We start from the raw sequence: 19,193 nt of genomic DNA, 5'->3' as shown, positions 1-19,193 counted from the left end.
ATCAAAAGCATGATCCTATGTTTACAGATTTCAAAATTATAAATTTTTAATTTTTGTGTGGCTCGCTGGTACGGGGATCCAAATCTTTTACCTTGGTGTCATAACACAAAATTATAATTCTTAAGAGCTAGTGTATTGGGTTGATATACAAATATTTCTCTTGAATTTAAAAAATGTCAAGTGAATATAGTGTGGTTAACATTAAGGAGAACTCTCTTAGCCATAACTAGATGATGATGGGGAATAAGCACCAAATGAATAAGAAAAAAGGACAACGCCATTAGCTCAGTTGGTTAGAGCACAGTGTTATAAAGCCAAGATCAAGGGTTCAGATCCCCAGCCCGGCTAGCCACCAAAAAAAAAAAAAAAGAGAGAAAAAGAAAAAGAACAACATTATCAGCTTTATTTGAGTGGCTTTGTTTGTCATTATAATGGCATTAGAGGTAAAGAAAAGGTATAAAAAACTCTATGCTAATGATGGTGAAAGTGGAGATAAGAAAAGAAATTTACTATTTACTTTGGAGTTAGAATAATAAATTTGCTCAGTTTTTAGTTAGACAGAGTTATCTAAAATATCTCAGTATTTAAATTCCTCCCAGTAAAAGCTTGCTTGCCAATGTGAATAGTCCTCAACACGATTTTTGATATGGCAATGTTTTTTTAAGAATGCAACTAAAATAAATAAATAAATAAATAAAAATTTAAAAAAAGAATGCAATTACTGCAAAATAGCAGAACAGATACTACACATTTAAAGAACAACGCGAGTCCTATTAAGAACTGAGTTATTGGGCTGGCCAGTTAGCTCACTTGGTTAGAGTGTAGTGCTGCTAACAACAAGGTCACAGGTTCAGATCCACATACCAGCCAGCTGCCAAAAAACAAAACAAAACAAAAAAACAAAAACAAAAACCAAAAAAACAAAAACAAACAAAAAAGAACTGAATTCTTAAAATATTGAGAACTTATATCTATCTGAAGAGAAGGCAGTATCAGCAAGCTTTACTGTCTTGTATGTCAGCAAAAGCCAGCTAGCACTTTTTTTTAAGGAAACGTAACTACTTAGAAATGAGCTATAATCCATTAAAAAACATACATACACAAATAAAAAATATATTTTAGAAATCTAATGTTTCAGATTTTGTGATAAATAGAATGATAAAACTCAACTGTTACAATGACCAAAAGATAACCATGTCTGACATAAAAACTACTGTAGAGTTATGATTTCAAAATTATACTTCTTGATATTTAAACTATTCAGTCGGTCAACAAATGTTGGCATTAAGTGTGGTGTTGAAACAGAAATAGGAACAAACTCAAATTTTTCTTCATTTGTTAACAAAACAAACCAGTTAGTGACTTCCTATTTGTCACCCATGCACAAGTACAAAAAAGTAAAATAGACACACTACTGAAGTCCCCTCTCATCCTTGAGTATATGTTCCAAGACACCCAGTGGATGCCTGAAACCATGGATAGTACTAAACCCAACATTATATACTATGTTTTTCCTATACATACATACCTATGATAACATTTAATTTATAAATTAGGCCCACTAAGAGATTAACAATGATCATATTAAAGTAGAACAATTATAACAATATACTGTAATAAAAGGTCTGTGAAAGTGGTCTCTCTTCTCTCTCAAAATATTGTACAGTACTGTACTCACCTATCCTTGGATCACAGGTAAGTAACTAAAACCTTGGAAAGTGAAACTGGATAAGGGGGATAATGTACTGAATAAACCGGAACACTGAGTTCTTAATAATAACTCAATAGACTAGAACACTGTCAAAGAGCAAAAACTAGTAGATTTTTTTCAACATTTATTTTCTATTATTCAATAGGTAAATTATACTATTCCTCTCCACTTTCCCAACCTCTTTTAATCCTAATCACCACTTCAGCATTCTAAGAAAAGTAACAAAAGTTCTTTTTTAACCATTTGCAAAAGTTTGGTAAAAGAAAAGGCTGAAACTGTTGAGTATAAGGATCCGGTATTCTATTATCATTAATTAGTTTAAGAGTTTGTTAAAGATACACATTTCACATGAAAACATTTTGGTTAGAAGTTATCAACCAAAAAGAAAATAAACAAACAAAAAAGGAAGCTATCAACCGATATGTACCATCCTTAAGTACTGGTAACTAAATTCATGACAATAAATAGATATCTAACAAAAAAATTAGAGTACCACAGCATCAATAAGACTTTGTCTTTGCACTTCATTAGCACTTACCATGCATTATAATGTCTAGGATTGACTCTGATAGCATTTCGAAAACAAGCTAATGCTTTGTCTAGTTCTTCAGTTAACACAAATTCATGCCCTAATAGAGTATAGGCATAAGCATAATTTGGATCAACCTGGATAGCTCTCTGGAAGAACTTAATTGCAATATCATGTTCCCGTTGCAGACTGAAACAGTTTCCTGCAGCACACCAAGCCTTAAAAAATGAAAGCAAAAAACAAATACACAATTAAAATGTTATTTTATTTTTTCCTAACAAAACCAAATCTGACTAAAATCAAGCCTCAGATCCATTTAGGACAGAAAGACAAAAACTGAAGAGCTTTAGCAGATAAACAGTTGATCCTCATTATTCACTGGCAGAATCAACATTTGAGTCACCCAACAGGCATGTTCTCAATTGAGGTCAAACAAGGCAACTCCCTGCCTTCTTGTCTCAGCTGTCATAGAGATGACCAGAGGACAGAAACTGTAGGGGGCAGTGTAATACAAGAAGCTCTGGTTCTGGGGACAGATGGGCAAAGATTGAATCCCACCACTGGCACCCATTAATTAGGGCAAGTTGGCTTCAGAACCTCATTTTCTCTTTGTAAATTAAAAAAAAAAAAAAGAATCAGAGCTGGCTGGTTAGCTCACTTGGTTAGAGCATGGTGTTATAACACCAGGTTTAAGGGTTCAGGTCCCCATACTGGCCAGCCATCACATATACACACACACGTACTTCCCCTACAAGCACTGGTTCAGTATCACTAATTCAGTGTTCACGGTGACTACAGAACTACAGTGAGTAATGAGAATTGACTGTACTTAATTCTAACCTTAAATATGTTAAGAAAGTGATTACTAAATATTTTTGAGATGCACTGAAATACAATTCTTACAAGGTTGAAGCATGTGAATTGTGCTTCTCTTAAAATGACAATTAAGATTACTAATTTAATTTAAAATTGGCCTTCTTTTCAGTCTATAGTCTTGGTGACAACAACTTTAACACATTCCAATCTTGATTAATCCTGAATGAAATATTTTTGTGATTCTTCTATTTGTGATTCTGCACCATATATTCTAGGACTTTTTCTTCCTCTCTGAGTCCCTACCTAGATAGAAAAAAATAACTGTGGGTGATACTAAACAATGTTTAAACTGTTTGATTTGTCTCCATGTGTTAAGGGTGATCAAACGGTAACTATGGGAGAGAAAAGGAGGGGTTCAGTGGGCAAAACAAACAAAACCCAGAAGGTAACCATGTAAGTAAAGTTACAGATAACATACCTCTGGTGAATTTTTATCCATGTCCGTTAAGTCTTTTGAAAGAACTGAAAGAGCAACATCTTTCTGAAGATGCCAAAGTGTTGTGGAGTAGATCTCCATGCCTTCAGCTCTATAATTCTCAATCCTTCTAACCTCTGAGAATACTCTTTCAGCCTGAAATATAAGAGCTAGTAAGGAGGAGTGAGTTGATGCAATTCACATATGTACAGGCAGAGCACTGGTCACCGTCCTCACATACCTAAATGCTATCTTGTGTTATGGTTTTGACTGAATTAGTAATAACCCAAGGACAAATTACGCAATCCTACTTGTTAAGTCAAATATTGATATAATCTTATTCACATTTAACCTAGCTTTTATACACAAGCCATGGTAAGAATGTGAACTCTGAAAAGAAAATTTAAGTTTCTACTACAAAGGCAGAAGAGAAATCTATACAAAGTTACATTTTTAAAAAGACAAGCTGATATTTTCTTCTCAAAAACCACATTTCCAAGTTTTAATAATGGCTTTATAGAATAACTCTCTCAGGAAAGATGATAGAATGACTTATACAACACAAAAACTATTTTGCACTGACTTTTATTGAGAGGTTGAGTTGAAAACTTTAGGGAAGACACAGGTCAAGATGGCTACCAACCCTATGGCATGTTGAGTACTGAACACATTCACCAATATTGTACCTACTAGCAATTGTATTCTTCATCGACTAATTTACCCTTTCCTTTGTGGCACTCTCTTCACTTTAGGGTCTCTCCTCAGTTATCAGGTCAACTTTTTTCATCACCACATTCACAGCTCCCAGAACTGTGCTTCTCTTCCCCAGAAGGTTGAGGCTTTGGGTTATATAAAACCAATTAGTTTCCTAGTTTATTGATTTAGCAAATTCAAAATTTTCAAAGTTTACTGTAGGATAAAGAATATCTGGATTGTTATTGATGAAATGAAGATGACAGAAAATAATGAAAGAACTTTTATAAAATTGGGAACTTAATTCTAAGAAAAGGGTATATGGTTTCTAAGATTAGCTTGATGATTTGTAACTTCCCTAAAATCTCTTAATAGTTGTAAAGATAAGTTTTTCAAATAGTCATTGATTGGGCCGACCCCGTGGTTCACTCAGGAGAGTGTGGCACTGGGAGCGCAGAGGCCACGGGTTCAGATCCTATATAGGGTGTGCTCACTGGCTGAGTGCGGTGCGGACGACACCAAGCCAAGTGTTACGATCCCCTTACTGGTCAAAAAAAAAAAAAAAGTCATTGATTATGAGTTGACAGATCTAGCTACCAGCCAAACACAGGTATTTTTTAAAAAAAATTTTCAGAATCTATTGCTTCCTTTGAAAAGTAACAGAATGGGGGCTGGCAGGTTAGCTCAGTTGGTTAGAGCACACTGCAGATCACACCAAGGTCCAGGGTTCAACCCCTGTACTAGCCAGTTGCTAAAATTAAAAAAAAAGAAAAAGAAAAAGAAAAACAATTATGGCATAGACACAAAGAAGAATGGAAAAAGAGAACTTCACAAATGAAACAAAGGCTTATTTAGTTATATATTTGGTTCACAACTCTATAACTATGGGAAACAACAAAATTCATGTACTTTAAAGTATCTATGAAAAAAAAAGGATCTGTGAAACAATAAATTGGAAATAATTTTGAAAAAGGCTTTCTTTTTTTCTTTTTGAAGGCTGGCCAGTACAGGGATCAAACCCTCAACTTTGTTGTTATCAACACCATGCTCTAAACTTGAAAATGCCTTTCTAAACACAGCTTTTGCCTGTCTGTATATATGCTGTATACTGGTAAAAGGCCATAATCCAAACAGGTTAGCAATATATAACGCTTTCTGCCTACAACCCTCTTTTCTGTACTATACAAAATTACATGAATAGGTATCTTCTGCATTTATCCTCTGCCTGGAAGAACCCTTTTCCCCTAGATCTTTGCACGACTCATGAGGGAGAAGTAACCTTCTCACTCTCAGCACTATACTTCACCATCCCCCAGTCTCCCTACCATGATTCATTTTTCTCCATATGACTTATTGCTACCTGTCCTTATACATTTATTGGTTTAGAGTCTGTCTCTCATTAGAATTTAAGCTTCATGGGGGCAAGTTGTTGTATTACAGAATCTGTCTAGTTGTATTGCAGAATCCAGAAGAGAGTCTAGGACATAACATGCATTGAAATGTATACTGAATAAATGAACTGAAAGTAAATAGAGCAAAATGTAACCATATGACAACTTTAAGTAATCCATATTAGAGAAATTTTATTAATATATACGTTTCTTAAAGTTTTTTTCTTTTTTTTTAAGTTTAGGAGGCAGAGGGAGAAAATGCTTGGGGAAGCAGAACTGGGAGGTAATTTAAGTTGAAAATTAGAATTTTCTTTGGCTTTAGGTTAATCATCCTTTCCTTTTCTGATATAAACAGATAGCTTAAGTAACATATTTAATTCAAATTAAAAGGATAAAAGGACACTGTGTCCTCAATTAAATATAATTTTCTTCATAGCATTCTTTAAATTTATAAAACACATTAAATGCCAAAAACTCATCCCAATAAATAACTCTGTATGCTGTAGAAAGGATTTAGATTATAAATACCTGTTACATGGTAAATACAAATTTTCAGATCCAACTGTGTAGAGTACAAATATTCCACATAAGAATGTATTGATTTGGTTCTCTACAAATCTATCTCAAGAAATCTCAAAGAATTTACATTACTCATCCCTTAACACGAGAAAGAATTGTACCAATAAATTATAAATACTGAGAGAATAAATATATAGATATTACATAATAAATATTGACCTTTTAGATTTGGCCTTCTCAAGCATGGGCATTTTAATTAAATTTAAATAACCTCTAGACAGGCATATATAAACCATTTTTTACACTTACTTGCATGTACTCTGAAAGTTCAAAATAGGCCCTTCCAATTTGGCACAGTACCCAACCAGTATTGTAGTGGTGAGAAGGTAGATGGCTCAAAATATTTATAGCTTCTTTGCAGTTGTATGAACACAAAGCTAAATAACCTTTTCCCATTTCACGAAGAAGGCTCATCAAACCTTCTAGGAGAAAATAATATAGTAAACAAAGGAGGAAAAACACAATAAATAAAACAATTTGTCTTCCTAGGAAGGCTAATTACAAACTGATCCATTAAAAATTCCATCTATACACACGTATATATGTATTGAAATATCACACTGTACCCTGTAAATATGTACAATTATTATGTGTCATTTAAAAATAATCATAAAAAATTCCAACATCTATATAGAAAAGAATGAAGGCACTAACTTAAAATAAGTGCAAAATAAAATAAAATACAAAGAAGATATTAAGCATTTAAAACAGACCTGCTGCTGCTTTTTGTAGATTAAAAGCCTGGATCTGAGGTGTGATTGTGGATATTTTCCCTTCTGAAATGATGGAAGAGTCCAATTTTGTAATTTCTAGGCTATCATTTATGTTAGGTTGAGTTATTCCTCCTTTATTAGTTTTACTTTTTGTTTTTCTGTTTGGGATTTTAGGTGGAAACTTCATTTTTAATTTTTTGCTATTCTCCTGTAAAAGGGGAGAAAATTTCATACTTGTTATATATTTTAGATTTCCTCTCAATCCTTTCTCAAGTATTAGATATAAAAGAAATGTACAATCTTGATTAATCTATATTTTTCTCAGAAGAAATTTTATAATAACAAAGGTCTTCAAAGTCATTTTCTTTTCTTTTCTTTTCTTTTTCTGAGTAGGCTTGAATTACCAATCTTTCAGTTGACAGCTGAACATGCTAACCAATTGTGCCAGAGAGACACCTCAAAGTCATCTAATGTTAAATGTAACAATTCTGAACATAAATTACATTCATAGTGATTAGGTGCATCAGCATTAAATGTTGATCTGAAAATATATCACACTCTCATTTATCATTTAAAAATAAGAAAAGAAGTGGGTGCAATACTAATTGTCTCAGAGCATTATAATTGATAAGTCGTAAAATTGTTGATGTGGATATGACGAAGTTCAAGATCATCCATAATATTTGTCAATGGACCAAGAAAATTTACTAAAAGCATAAGGAGGTGCTCCAATTTTGTAAACTTTTCATTTTGGAATAATTTTAGACTCACAAGAACTTGCAAAGAAAACACAGAATTTACATTTATTCTAAGCTCCAATGATAACATCTGACATAACTATAGTATATCATTGTATCCAGGAAATTGGAATTGGTACAATACTATGAACTAAACTACAGACATTATTTGGATTTCTTCAGTTTGTATATGAACTTTTGTGTGTGAATGTGTATACATATTCTATGAAATTTTATCACATGAATGGATTTGTATAATCAACCACCACAATCAGGATACATGAATGTTCCACCACCACAAAGAAATTCTTTTGTGTTGTGCTTTAATAGTCACATCCTCTCCCCAGCTGTAACTCCTGATAACCAATGACTGCTTGCCCATTACTATAATTTTGTCATTTCAAGAATGTTATACAATATTTACCAAAGGACCAAGAAAATACACAAAAATTATAGATGGTCTTCCAAATTAAAAATTATTTTAAAAATTCTAAATAATTTTTTTCCTTATTAGAGATGGAGTCATCAATGAACAGAAATTTTAGTAGGGGAATCATTAAGTAAATGTGACATACAAAAATCTTTAAATTACCTTGGTTGTAGAGCTGTCACTAGTAAAAAGTCGTGAACTTCTTCGAGGCAGTGCATTTGGGGGGGATGTAATAGTGGGGCTCAATACCTGAGGTGTTGTACTAAAAAATAATCATAAGAGAAGACATTTTTTTTACTCAGCTTATGACCATTAACTATTGTTTCAATTCAACTATATTAAAAATTATGCATGTAATTACTCTATTAATCATGTAAGTACTCTAAAGTTGCTGAGTTTGGTCAGTCCTTTTTTAGTCTCTCTATGAAAACTCAGAATTTAAGAACTATTCATGTTATTATAAAATAATAAAGATTGTAGCACAGATCTTCATTCTATCTGAAATTGCTAATTTGTTTAAAAATAATCCATATAAAAACTCTGGGTCAATAAATAGTAAGCCAATTACATTTAGGCCTTATTTGCAACTACAACAAGTTAAAGAAAAAGGAAAATATAGTTGGGTATGGATCATCTAACTGTAGGGTATTTGTTGACAAATAAAAACCACTAAAGGAAAATATAGTTGGGTATCGATCATCTAACTGTGGGGTATTTGTTGACAAATAAAAACCACTAGAACAACTGATATTTGAGAACTGATACCTGAGTTGTTCCCCTGTAAATTCAAACAGCTATATCAAAGCTTTGTTCGATTTAGAGCAATAAGAGTCTGATAATCACTTGGACACATTTTTACTTTAAAGACAAACCCTAAGATAAGAATTTCATTTTTACAAAGCAAGCAAACTTGAAACATGAAATGATCTAATTGAGAGTGGATAAGTTTATAGACTAAACTGTTTATAGCTTATAATTTATGGGAAATCCTACTAGTTACCCGAGTCTGGGTCAAAGAAGCTTCTGAAAATAAAAGAGATGCTGACCAGTGAGTAATGAATGTCCCGGGCTATCATGAATCCTTTCAAAAGGCAAAGCCGCAGTGTAGAGATTTTAGCAAGTGAGGTCATTTGTGTTGACCAATTCATTTTTAAAAGTACAATATCCTTTATTTAGTAGAAACAACTATGTGTCATTTATACTATAAATGTGAATTATATTTTGTCAATATGATTACCTATTTATAGAAATAGAGTTTTGCCTGAGAAGTAGGAAGGAATAATTTCATAGTATGGGGCAGTTTATAGGGAGGACAAATCTGAGAATGCTGCTGAGATTGCTTTAAACAAAATTTACTTCTATTTAACTAGGAGTTTGACAATGTTCTGGTAGTTATCAAAAAATGCCTTAGGAAATTCATAGAAATGGTTTTTAGAGGATAATTTATGCAGAGAAAATGATGACACACGACTTTTCTTGGACGATTTAGCTAAGAGTATTATATGCCATTCTAACCATCTATTAAAAACAACTTTCCAAATACAAAGAACAGAATTCTGCTGCCAGTCATGATGAAGTAATATGGATTAAATTTACTCTCTCATCTTAATAACTGCAACACTTAATAAAACATATAAAACAATGGTTTTCAGACACTGGACAACAGGTAACTCATGCCTGAGGAGAGTTTTGAGGCCACAGTGCAGGAAAGGAGAAGGCAAATAGAGTCCAATAGTTGCCTGGGGTTGAGAAGAAAATGTTGAGAATTTGAGAAAGCCAAGGCAGCTAGAATTTACAGGGCAGAGTATCGGGAGAGGAGCGAGCTACAAAGACCTGCAGGGGGTTTCCCTAGAATCTTCAATTAAAAACAAAACAGTGCAGGTGTTTGAGTGTTACATGATAAACAATCTGACTGTCCTTTGTTCCAGGTTCACAGGAGGGAGCTTTTAAGCCCTTAGAATTTCCCAAGTGATAGGAATGTCTTTGTTATCCATGATGAGTCCCTGAGATCACGCCTGAATTTATGCTAGGGAAGTGACTCATTGTGGGCTCCTAGATAGTTTCAGGATGGGGGCTGGCCACGCTGGAAAGATCAACCATATGATTAGAGGGTTGGGGCTTTGAGCCAAGTGACATCAGCCTGATCTCCTCCAGGAAGAGCAGAGTGGCTGGAGATTGAGTTCAGTCATGTGGCCAATGATTCCATTAATCGTGCTTACATAATTAAACCCCAGTAAAATCTCTAAACACCAAAGATCAGTTGAAATTCCTGTGTTTGTGAACAAATTGATCCACTGGAAGGGTCACATGTCTTGATTCCACAAGGAGGACATGAGAGCTCTGTGTTCAGGGCCCTCCCAAACCTCACACTATGGATCTTTTCATTTGTCTAGTACTGATTTGTATCCTTTATTATAAAACTGTAATAGTACAGCACTTTCCTGGATTTTGTGAGTTGCCCTAGCAAATTATCAAATGTGAGGGAGCAATGGGAACCTCAAGTTTGTAGCCAGTTTGTCAGAAATGCAGGTGACCTGGGGAACCCTGAACCTGCAACTGGTGTCTGAACTGAACTGAAGACAGTTCAGACAGTTCTTGTTGGGGACTGTGACCTTAACCTGTGGAATCTGTGCTAAGTCTGTGTAGTTAGCATCAGAATTACATTATATAGTATAGCAGCGAGGAAACTACTTGAACTACTAGAAAGGGGCAGGCAGAACAATTCTTGGAGCTCAGTCCCAGCTGGGAATAGTTTACATTTCAATAGTCAGAGTGAAGAAACACCTCATACGAAATAGGCCACTGACTAGAATACTTAAAGGGTACTGACTCAATAGAAGGGCAAAATTAGTCCAGACTACTTCTCTTGTTTCACCTAACGAAACTTAAAAGGCAGGACCCAAAGGATCAAACTGTTTCCAAGTCACTTAACTGTATCCCAGAACAAAACTTAAAAACACCTAAAGGAATACAAAAAACCCTAGCACTCTACAATGTAAAATTTACAATAACTGGTATCCAATCAAAAAATACTAGGTAAACAAAGAAGCAGGAAAACACCACCTATAATACAGAAAAAAACAAATCAGTAAGAAACAGACCTAGAAATGACACAGTAACAGTTCTTAGTAGATAAGAACTAATATAATATATTCCATATCTTACAAAAAGGTGGAAGAAAGCACGGGCATGTGAAGAAGAGAATCAATTCAAACTTCTAGAGATAAAAATAGAGTGTCTGAGATTAAAAACACACACACACACACACACACACACACATATATATATATATATATATATATATATAGTGAATGGGATTAACAGAATTGACACAACAGAAAAAAGATTAATTTGAGGACGTAGCAACAAGCACTATCCAAAATAAGACACAAAGAGGAAAAAGGCTGGAAGAAAAATGAACAGAGTATTAGTGAACCGTGGGACAACTTTAAGCAATCTACTATATAGATGTACTTGGAGCTCCAGGAGAGAGAGGAACATGGACAGAAAAAATATTTGAAGAAATAATGGCCAAAACTTAGCCAAATTTGATGAAAACTATAAACCCACAAATCCAAGAAGTTCAACGAATCCAAAGACCACGAAACAGGAAGAAAACTACACTAGAGCACATCATAATCAAATTGCTTAAAATTAGTGATAAGGAGAAAATATTAAAATAGTCAGGGAAAGACATATTGCACATAGAGGAACAAAACTGAGAATGACAGCTAAGTTCCTGTCAGAAACAACAAGCCAAAAGACAGTAAAGCAATATCTTTAAAGAAAAAAATGGTCAGCTGGAAATTCTATACATAGAGAGAAAACTATTTAAAAATAAAGATGAAACAAAACCTTTTTCTGATATACCAAAGCTGAAAAAATTCATTACCAGCAGACCCAAACTATAAGAAATGTTGAAAAGAAATCCTTCAAGATGAAGGAAAATAACCAGATTGAAATTTGGATCTACAGAAAGAAAGAGCATCAGAAATAGTAAATATATAGGTAAATACAAAATTCTTTTTTTTTATTTTAAAAAAAAACCTCTATAAAAAGATAACTGTTTAAGGCAGAAACAACAATGCACTGTGGGTTTATAACATATACAGAAGTAAAATATATTACCACAATCCTGTAATGACTGAGAGAGAAGCATGAAAGCATACTGTTTTGAGGTTTTATACTACATATGAAGTGGTATCTTACTTGAAGGTACACTTACATAAGTTAAAATATATAATACAAACCCTAAAGCAACCTCTAGAAAGACAAAATAAAGAGTAATTGCTAGTAAGGGAATTGTGGCACTTTGTTATGGCTGCCCTAGAATACCAACATAGGCAATAAAGGAGATAGAATGGATTCAATAATACAAAAAACACAAAGTTATTAAGACTTGCTGCCAAAACAAAAAACAAATTAAAAAAAGTTGATGCTTATTACAGTTAGTGTATTTGTTTACTTCTAAGTACAGTTCAGTAAATTATACTTAGGTACTCTATAGGTACTATATACTATAAACTCAGACTGTACAATGTTGCTCTATAGGAGTTCTCAAGTTCCTTCTCATAACAGAGCCTGGCAATCACTGTCTGCAAGCTGGCACTCATGTCTAGGCTTACCATCCTCGCATCACAGGAACATTGAGGCCTTTTAGACAGTCAAGGTATATGCATCTCTGTGTCTATTTTAAGACTCAGGTATATGGTCAATATTTTAGAAAGGAGAAAGAATTGTATCTTTCTTTAAAAACACTGGGTACAATTTATTTTTCAGTCCTTGAACAGGAAAAGAAATCCTATTTAATACCATTTCTGTGTGAAAATAGATTCATTATTTGAAGATTTATTTGAAGGTTAATTTTATGATCTTTTATAGATGTGCATAATGGGGGAAGGAGAGAATAAAACCTATTTGAACCTGATCTATAGAGAAGGTCATGCGCATAAGAAAATTTCGTATTTTGAAGAAGTGTTTAGAATATCTAGTTTAAACACATCCATGAGACAAGTAGAGTAAATTAAAAAGCGATTTTAGCTAACCTATTGTTTTATTTGCATTATAAAACTCAACTAAAAATTACACTAGTCTTTTCAGTAAGTTAGAAATTACACATTTTACATACTCAAAATTTATACTAGTTATTCTAGAATTCTTGAGTCAACACCTATCTAAAGAAATATAAAGTATCAAGTTTTACAGCAAGAAAAGCTGCACAATTATCCCCTAATGATAGCATGATAAATACCTTGTTTGTGGGCCAGAACTTTGTGTTTGTGCAACAAGAATTGGAGTTACCTCTCGACTATTTCCACTCTGTGAGAAGACAGACTTTGTTCCAGTTTGGCCGATTCTGGCAACAGACTGTAAAACATAAAAAGTCTAAGGTTTATGAATTATAGATTGTACTGTAAATGATTAAAGACATTATGATGCTTCCATCTACATTTTCCCATGAAAGAGTTCATAATTTATAATGTCATTTTAAAACATAAACTATTAATATCATTATTTATGTCAATATCATTAATTACTGCTATATTCGTATGAACATCAGCCTATTTCCTCATTTCAACCTCAGAGTATTTTTACTTCTCTACTATCATTTCAGCTCTCACTTTACTTTCAAAGGAAAGACTCGGAATTCCCAGAAGCTACTCTTTTTATCTCATTGTGACCATCTTTACTTTATTACGTATCTTCTCTATTTGGAACTAAGTGCTAAATAATTTTAAGATAGCTACTATTCTCAAGATTTAACTTAACTATGCATAGAAAAATAATAATAACGTAAGATTTTATACTCCTTTGGCACTTAGTAAAACAGTTCTATAGGAGTTCAGAGGAGTAGATTTTTTAAAAATCATGATTACTTTTCAAATCCTAGGAATATTGCTCCGTAGAGTTAATATTTCTTTCTGGTTTTCCCAATCTTTCATTAACTGGTCTCTGTTCCTTTGGAAGAAAAAAAATCTTTGCTCTCCTTCTCTGTCTTCTCTATTACCTTCCTTTTATTCATTTTCACCACCAAGCTTCTTCATAAAGTGATTTATGACTATTGCATCGATGGAATTTTTTTAACCACCAGATAATTTTTTTCAAAACTTATTGTTACACTGATAAATTTTTTTTAATTAAAAAGATGACTGGTAAGGGGATCTTAACCCTTGACTTGGTGTTGTCAGCACCACGCTCTCCCAAGTGAGCTAACCGGCCATCCCTATATAGGGATCTGAACCCGTGCCCTTGGTGTTGTCAGCACCACGCTCTCCCAAGTGAGCCATGGGCTGGCCCTTACACTGATATCTTGTACATAATTTTCAAACTGCACATTACAAATAATCACTAATAATCACTTTCTCACCAGACATGAAAACCTTAATTTTGGCTTTCCTGCATTCAGTTTAATTGATCATCCCTCATTTTTGAAAGTTATATAACTTCCAAAATAGTACACTATCTTGATTATATGTCCTACCACTTTATATGCCGATCCCTCTCCCTTCCATGGGTTTTAAGTTAGGTATACTCTGTGTTCCGTAGTTACTCTCTTTTCCTACGAGAGTTGGGCCATTTCAATACCTTCAACTTTTATTTCAATCACCAGGCCATATTATTTCCTCTATGACTAACTATCCACTGAATATTTTCACTTAATCTACCACCACCTCAAAAAAGCCTTCATAATCCTTCTTTCTCCTTCCCCAAATTGGGACCTATACATTCACCCAAGGGACAAAACTTGAAGCAAATTCTGGCCCTTTCTTATTTATTAGAGAACGATGTACTGCACTTACTATTTGCCTTGATATTTTTAGTTGATACTGCTGTATGTATAACATTTGAGACCTGTATGTATAACATTTCTGGGAATGTCTTCTAATAGGGAAAGAAGAACATCTTCTGGGCCGGCCCGTGGCTCACTCGGGAGAGTGCGGTGCTGAGAACACCAAGGCCCCGGGTTCGGATCCCATATACGGATGGCCGGTTCGCTCACTGGCTGAGCGTGGTGCTCACAACACCAAGTCAAGGGTTAAGATCCCCTTACCGGTCATCTTTAAAAAAAAAAAAAAAAAAGAAAGAAGAACATCTTCTAATAGGGTAAAAAGAGAACCAACAAGGCAGAAGAGGATGAGACAGCAAGTGGTTTTTATTATTTGGGCATTGAAATCACATACCTGTTCACTGCCTAACTTGTCCTTGGTTGCTATCTCTTCTGGTTTTGGCCTACTTCACTTGGCATGCAAACTACCATTCTATTATGCCTTCTTTATAACTGTACTAAATTAATTTCCACAATTATATTTCACTCCCATAACAATAAAACAGCAGGTAGTTTCCAACTTTCAAAAATCAGATTTAAAACAATCCATACGTGAACTACTTTGCAGTCCCTTTTCACTACTCTTATAGTTCCTATTATCACTCACTAAGCAGCTATTATAGAATAACTTTTGCAGACTCCAAGGACAGGAGTAAAAGAATGAAAAACAACAAGAAGAAACATGTTTCTAGGAAGGTAAAGGGCTACAACTGTTATTCACATATTACTATACCTTATTTAGCTTCCATTTCTGGAATATCTATCAAGCATGACAATAGGCATTTAAATGTATAACCTAATTTAATTCTCACAGAAGATAACCTGTGCTGCAAATACGTTGAACACTGTTAGGCCCAGCCAGGGATTATCTTTTTTTTTTTTTTTTTTTGGGTAGCTGGCCAGTATTGGGATCTGAACCTCGACCTTGGTGTTATAACTCCACACTCTAACCAACTGAGCTAACCAGCCAGCTTCTGTGCCACAAATATGCTTTAAACAAATGGCACTTTGTCCTCTATTACCGTATACTTATATGAAAGAACATTACAAAAAGAGCCTCATGAAACTTGTTGCAATATTTACTATAAGGATACTGTCAAATATTTTTATTTTGCTATATATCTATGAGGATCTACCATAAACAAAAATCTTATTATCAGATATATCTGGCTTTACCTGAACAAATTTTTTGAAATTATTAGTGCTATTAAAAAATATATATATAGGGCCGACCCCGTGGCACACTCAGGAGAGTGCAGCGCTGCGAGCGCAGCAGTGCTCCCGCTGCGGGTTCGGATCCTATATAAGGATGGCCGGTGCACTCACTGGCTGAGCGCGGTGCAGCCAGTCACAAAAAGACCAAAAAAAAAAAAAAAAAATACACACACACACACACACACACACACATACATACATACATACATAAGTGGTGGGACAAATAAAAGCTATGGGAGACATAATTTCTGTCATTTATATTCAAGGTAATAGAAATACACTTAATGTTGTAAAAAAAAAAAAGTAAAAATAGGAATATATGTATTTAACTATATGCTGAAATAAACTAGACTTGAGAGTTATAATCTTACTTGGCCAAAAGAGCAAACAGCTTTGTGTTTCAATGTAACCAGGAGATTATGACAATGATCATTCTTTCACATTTAGATCAACAACTCTAAGGCAAAAGCAATTATATGAAGTTAGATTCTGTCTGAAATTACCTTTAACAGATTGGAATTTTAAACAAGTTGCTTAAATCAATACCAAAACTCTATCTTTCAAGGAAAATACCTTTTTTGAAGGGGCTCCGGTGGATGGCACGTCAATTACAGAAGGTGTATTAGTGTAGTTTTGTAAATAGGATCCATCTCCAGGACTTGGGGTTTCTAATGGCAAAATCCCAAAACTGAGAAGAGGTTGAAATCAAGGTGTCAAAAAGTCATCAAGGCATATATAAAGCAGCAGTATACTTAAATTAGAAGGTCTAAAAGGAAGAGAATGGCAAATCAGTCTTGGGGGCAATGAGGATCTGAGGGGCAGATTAAAAATAAGCTGTGAATGTAGACTATTCCACCCACAATAACTAAAATATAAAAAAAAACAAGGAACTAAAATTGAGTGACAACTACTGATCTCAGGAGAGTAGAAATAAAGAGTGGCTTTATAAAAGCTAAAATCCAAATGATCGAATTACTTCAAATTATTGGAATTTATGGGATTTCACATAATTACAGAGGAAATGTCTCTAGAGTTGTAATCTCATGGTCATGCTATTTTAGTAGTTCCCTTGCCCCAGGACCCCATTCATAGAGTGTTCCAGCATATAATTTTTTATTTTGATACATTTGCATATGTATCTTCTGGACTGGGTTCCTATATTTATATATACATATACTCTTAATAATTTTGACAAAATATTTCATATTGATAGATGTCAATATTTCCTCCATGTGCTGGAAAACAGCACATAGTAATCAGTGTTGTTCTAATTATCACAAGCATACCAACATTTCAAGGGGTTCAGTGTTACACATGCACACACAACCATAAAGACAGTATCTTTTAAGGCATACACTAGCTACTTAAGGCATATGCAAAAGTTTTTAAAATTTCTCCAATCTTTAGTATTAAATTTTTATCACATGTGCTATATTTCTTTTACTTCATTTTATGAAAACAGAATGCCCCATTCCCATAGTGACTTAGGAAACTGCTGTTCATACTAATTTATGTTACTAATAATACTATATTATATATTATATGAGGGGTCTTCAAAAAGTTCACAGAAAGGTTCGTATTATCTTTTAATTTTGGTTTTTCCGTGAACTTTTTGAAGTACCCCTGGATATTATAATTATTGTATTACGTATTATATAATTGTTATATATTAATAAAATTAATAATATTTATATTATTAAAAATATAACAATTATTATTATAAGATCATTTAGTATTATACCACATTTTAAAGTATCTTTTGCTCGACTTACCTTGGTGTTAGTGGGCTAAGAGCAGTTGGTCCTCCTAGTAAACTTCGACCAGTTTTTGGTTTATTTTGAACCTGTTTAGATAATATGGAAGTTCCTGTTCCAAGAGGGACAGTATCTGGTGAAATTACAGCTGAATCAATGTAAGACACTGAGGAATCTATATTCAAGGAGTACTTTGAATTGGAAGATTCTAAATTCAGTCTGTTCAATTCCTGAAACAGAAAATTTCTACCATGTGATTTACGATACATTTAGCTCAGATCATTCTTTTTAGTTTTTATAATATTTTAAACACTAGAATATGATACACTTACAATTGTGTCCTGGGGTGTTTCAGTAAGAACTGTCTCAGGCTGTCTGTGAGATAAACTATGATTAGATACTAGTGTTGTGCAAGAGTTGGGCAGACAGTTGCTAAAGTTTTGTAAAGATGTTAATTTAAATGTTTGGTCAGGATCTGGCTTTTCACCTATGAAGACAAAAAAAAAAAAAAGATATTTGCCTCTGAAGAAATGAAGGATAAATTTTTTCTCAAGTATGCATAAACCAGTGGAAATAAGCCTTATCCAGAGTTTTTAAATTCTCCTGTCCATTTCTGCTAATCATATTTACCTGCCAAAAGTCCATCTACCAACTGGTAATAAAGTTTACCCCTAAGATAAAGCTGCAAATTTAGTAAATAAACTAAACTGCAAGGAAACTAATTTTAAACATAATAAACCAGGAAAATGCAGATTTCTGTGTTTGTTTTAAAGCAGAAAGCAATTATATCTCTTTTTTCTCAAGGTTGGGGGTGAGATTAGAAAATTGAAAACCAGTAGATACTACAGTAAAGGCTGAAGCACTTTCGTGTATATAGAAAACAACAATGTTTCAAAATGGTCCCTTATGCATCCTAGAGCATATACTCTGAGACATACTCTCTATTGTCCAGGTCTTATTCCTATAATAGTTTCTGCTTTAGGTATTTTTTTAATTTCTTTAGAAACTGTATTAATTACTTATCCAGAAAGCAATTTTGGCTACTGTTATACACACAATACAACCCATTCTAGAGAACACAAGATATTTAAGGTAGATTGGCTAAACAGAAGAGACTACTGAATTTAATCTTTTGGATAAAGTAATGAAAGGTCACATTATTACTGAAACATACGATTCTAACATTTCATATTCTCAATTTTAACAGTCCTTAGCTTTGCACTACATTTTTCTTGTGGATAGATGGTTTATATTGCTCTCCAAAAATCAAGCAGGGGGAAAAAAAAGAAGAGAAAATGGGGAACCCTCCTCCTGCCATTTCCAC

At 33.7% G+C, this 19,193-nt stretch overlaps 1 protein-coding gene across 5 annotated transcripts in view; it reads right to left on the bottom strand.

Annotated features, from left to right (window-relative positions):
• The window catches only part of CDC27 (cell division cycle 27), a 64,447-nt gene that overhangs the window by 10,837 nt on the left and 34,417 nt on the right, over positions 1-19,193 (bottom strand). For 3 of the 5 annotated variants that reach the window (XM_063080575.1, XM_063080579.1, XM_063080577.1), the window contains 9 exons: positions 18,202-18,356; positions 17,888-18,099; positions 16,689-16,803; positions 13,326-13,441; positions 8,237-8,336; positions 6,908-7,115; positions 6,444-6,616; positions 3,535-3,687; positions 2,250-2,458 (listed from right to left, as the gene is read on the bottom strand). In XM_063080575.1, coding sequence (XP_062936645.1) covers positions 2,250-2,458; positions 3,535-3,687; positions 6,444-6,616; positions 6,908-7,115; positions 8,237-8,336; positions 13,326-13,441; positions 16,689-16,803; positions 17,888-18,099; positions 18,202-18,356 — 1,441 coding nt within the window. The remainder of the gene's footprint in view (positions 1-2,249; positions 2,459-3,534; positions 3,688-6,443; positions 6,617-6,907; positions 7,116-8,236; positions 8,337-13,325; positions 13,442-16,688; positions 16,804-17,887; positions 18,100-18,201; positions 18,357-19,193) is intronic. The other 2 variants (XM_063080576.1, XM_063080578.1) reach the window with 1 other exon arrangement.

This window comes from Cynocephalus volans, chromosome 16 (genome assembly GCF_027409185.1).
Source record: "Cynocephalus volans isolate mCynVol1 chromosome 16, mCynVol1.pri, whole genome shotgun sequence".
Taxonomy (NCBI): domain Eukaryota; kingdom Metazoa; phylum Chordata; class Mammalia; order Dermoptera; family Cynocephalidae; genus Cynocephalus; species Cynocephalus volans.
The sequence above is the reverse complement of the archived record's forward strand: the minus strand, read 5'-3'. Positions and strand labels throughout refer to the sequence as shown.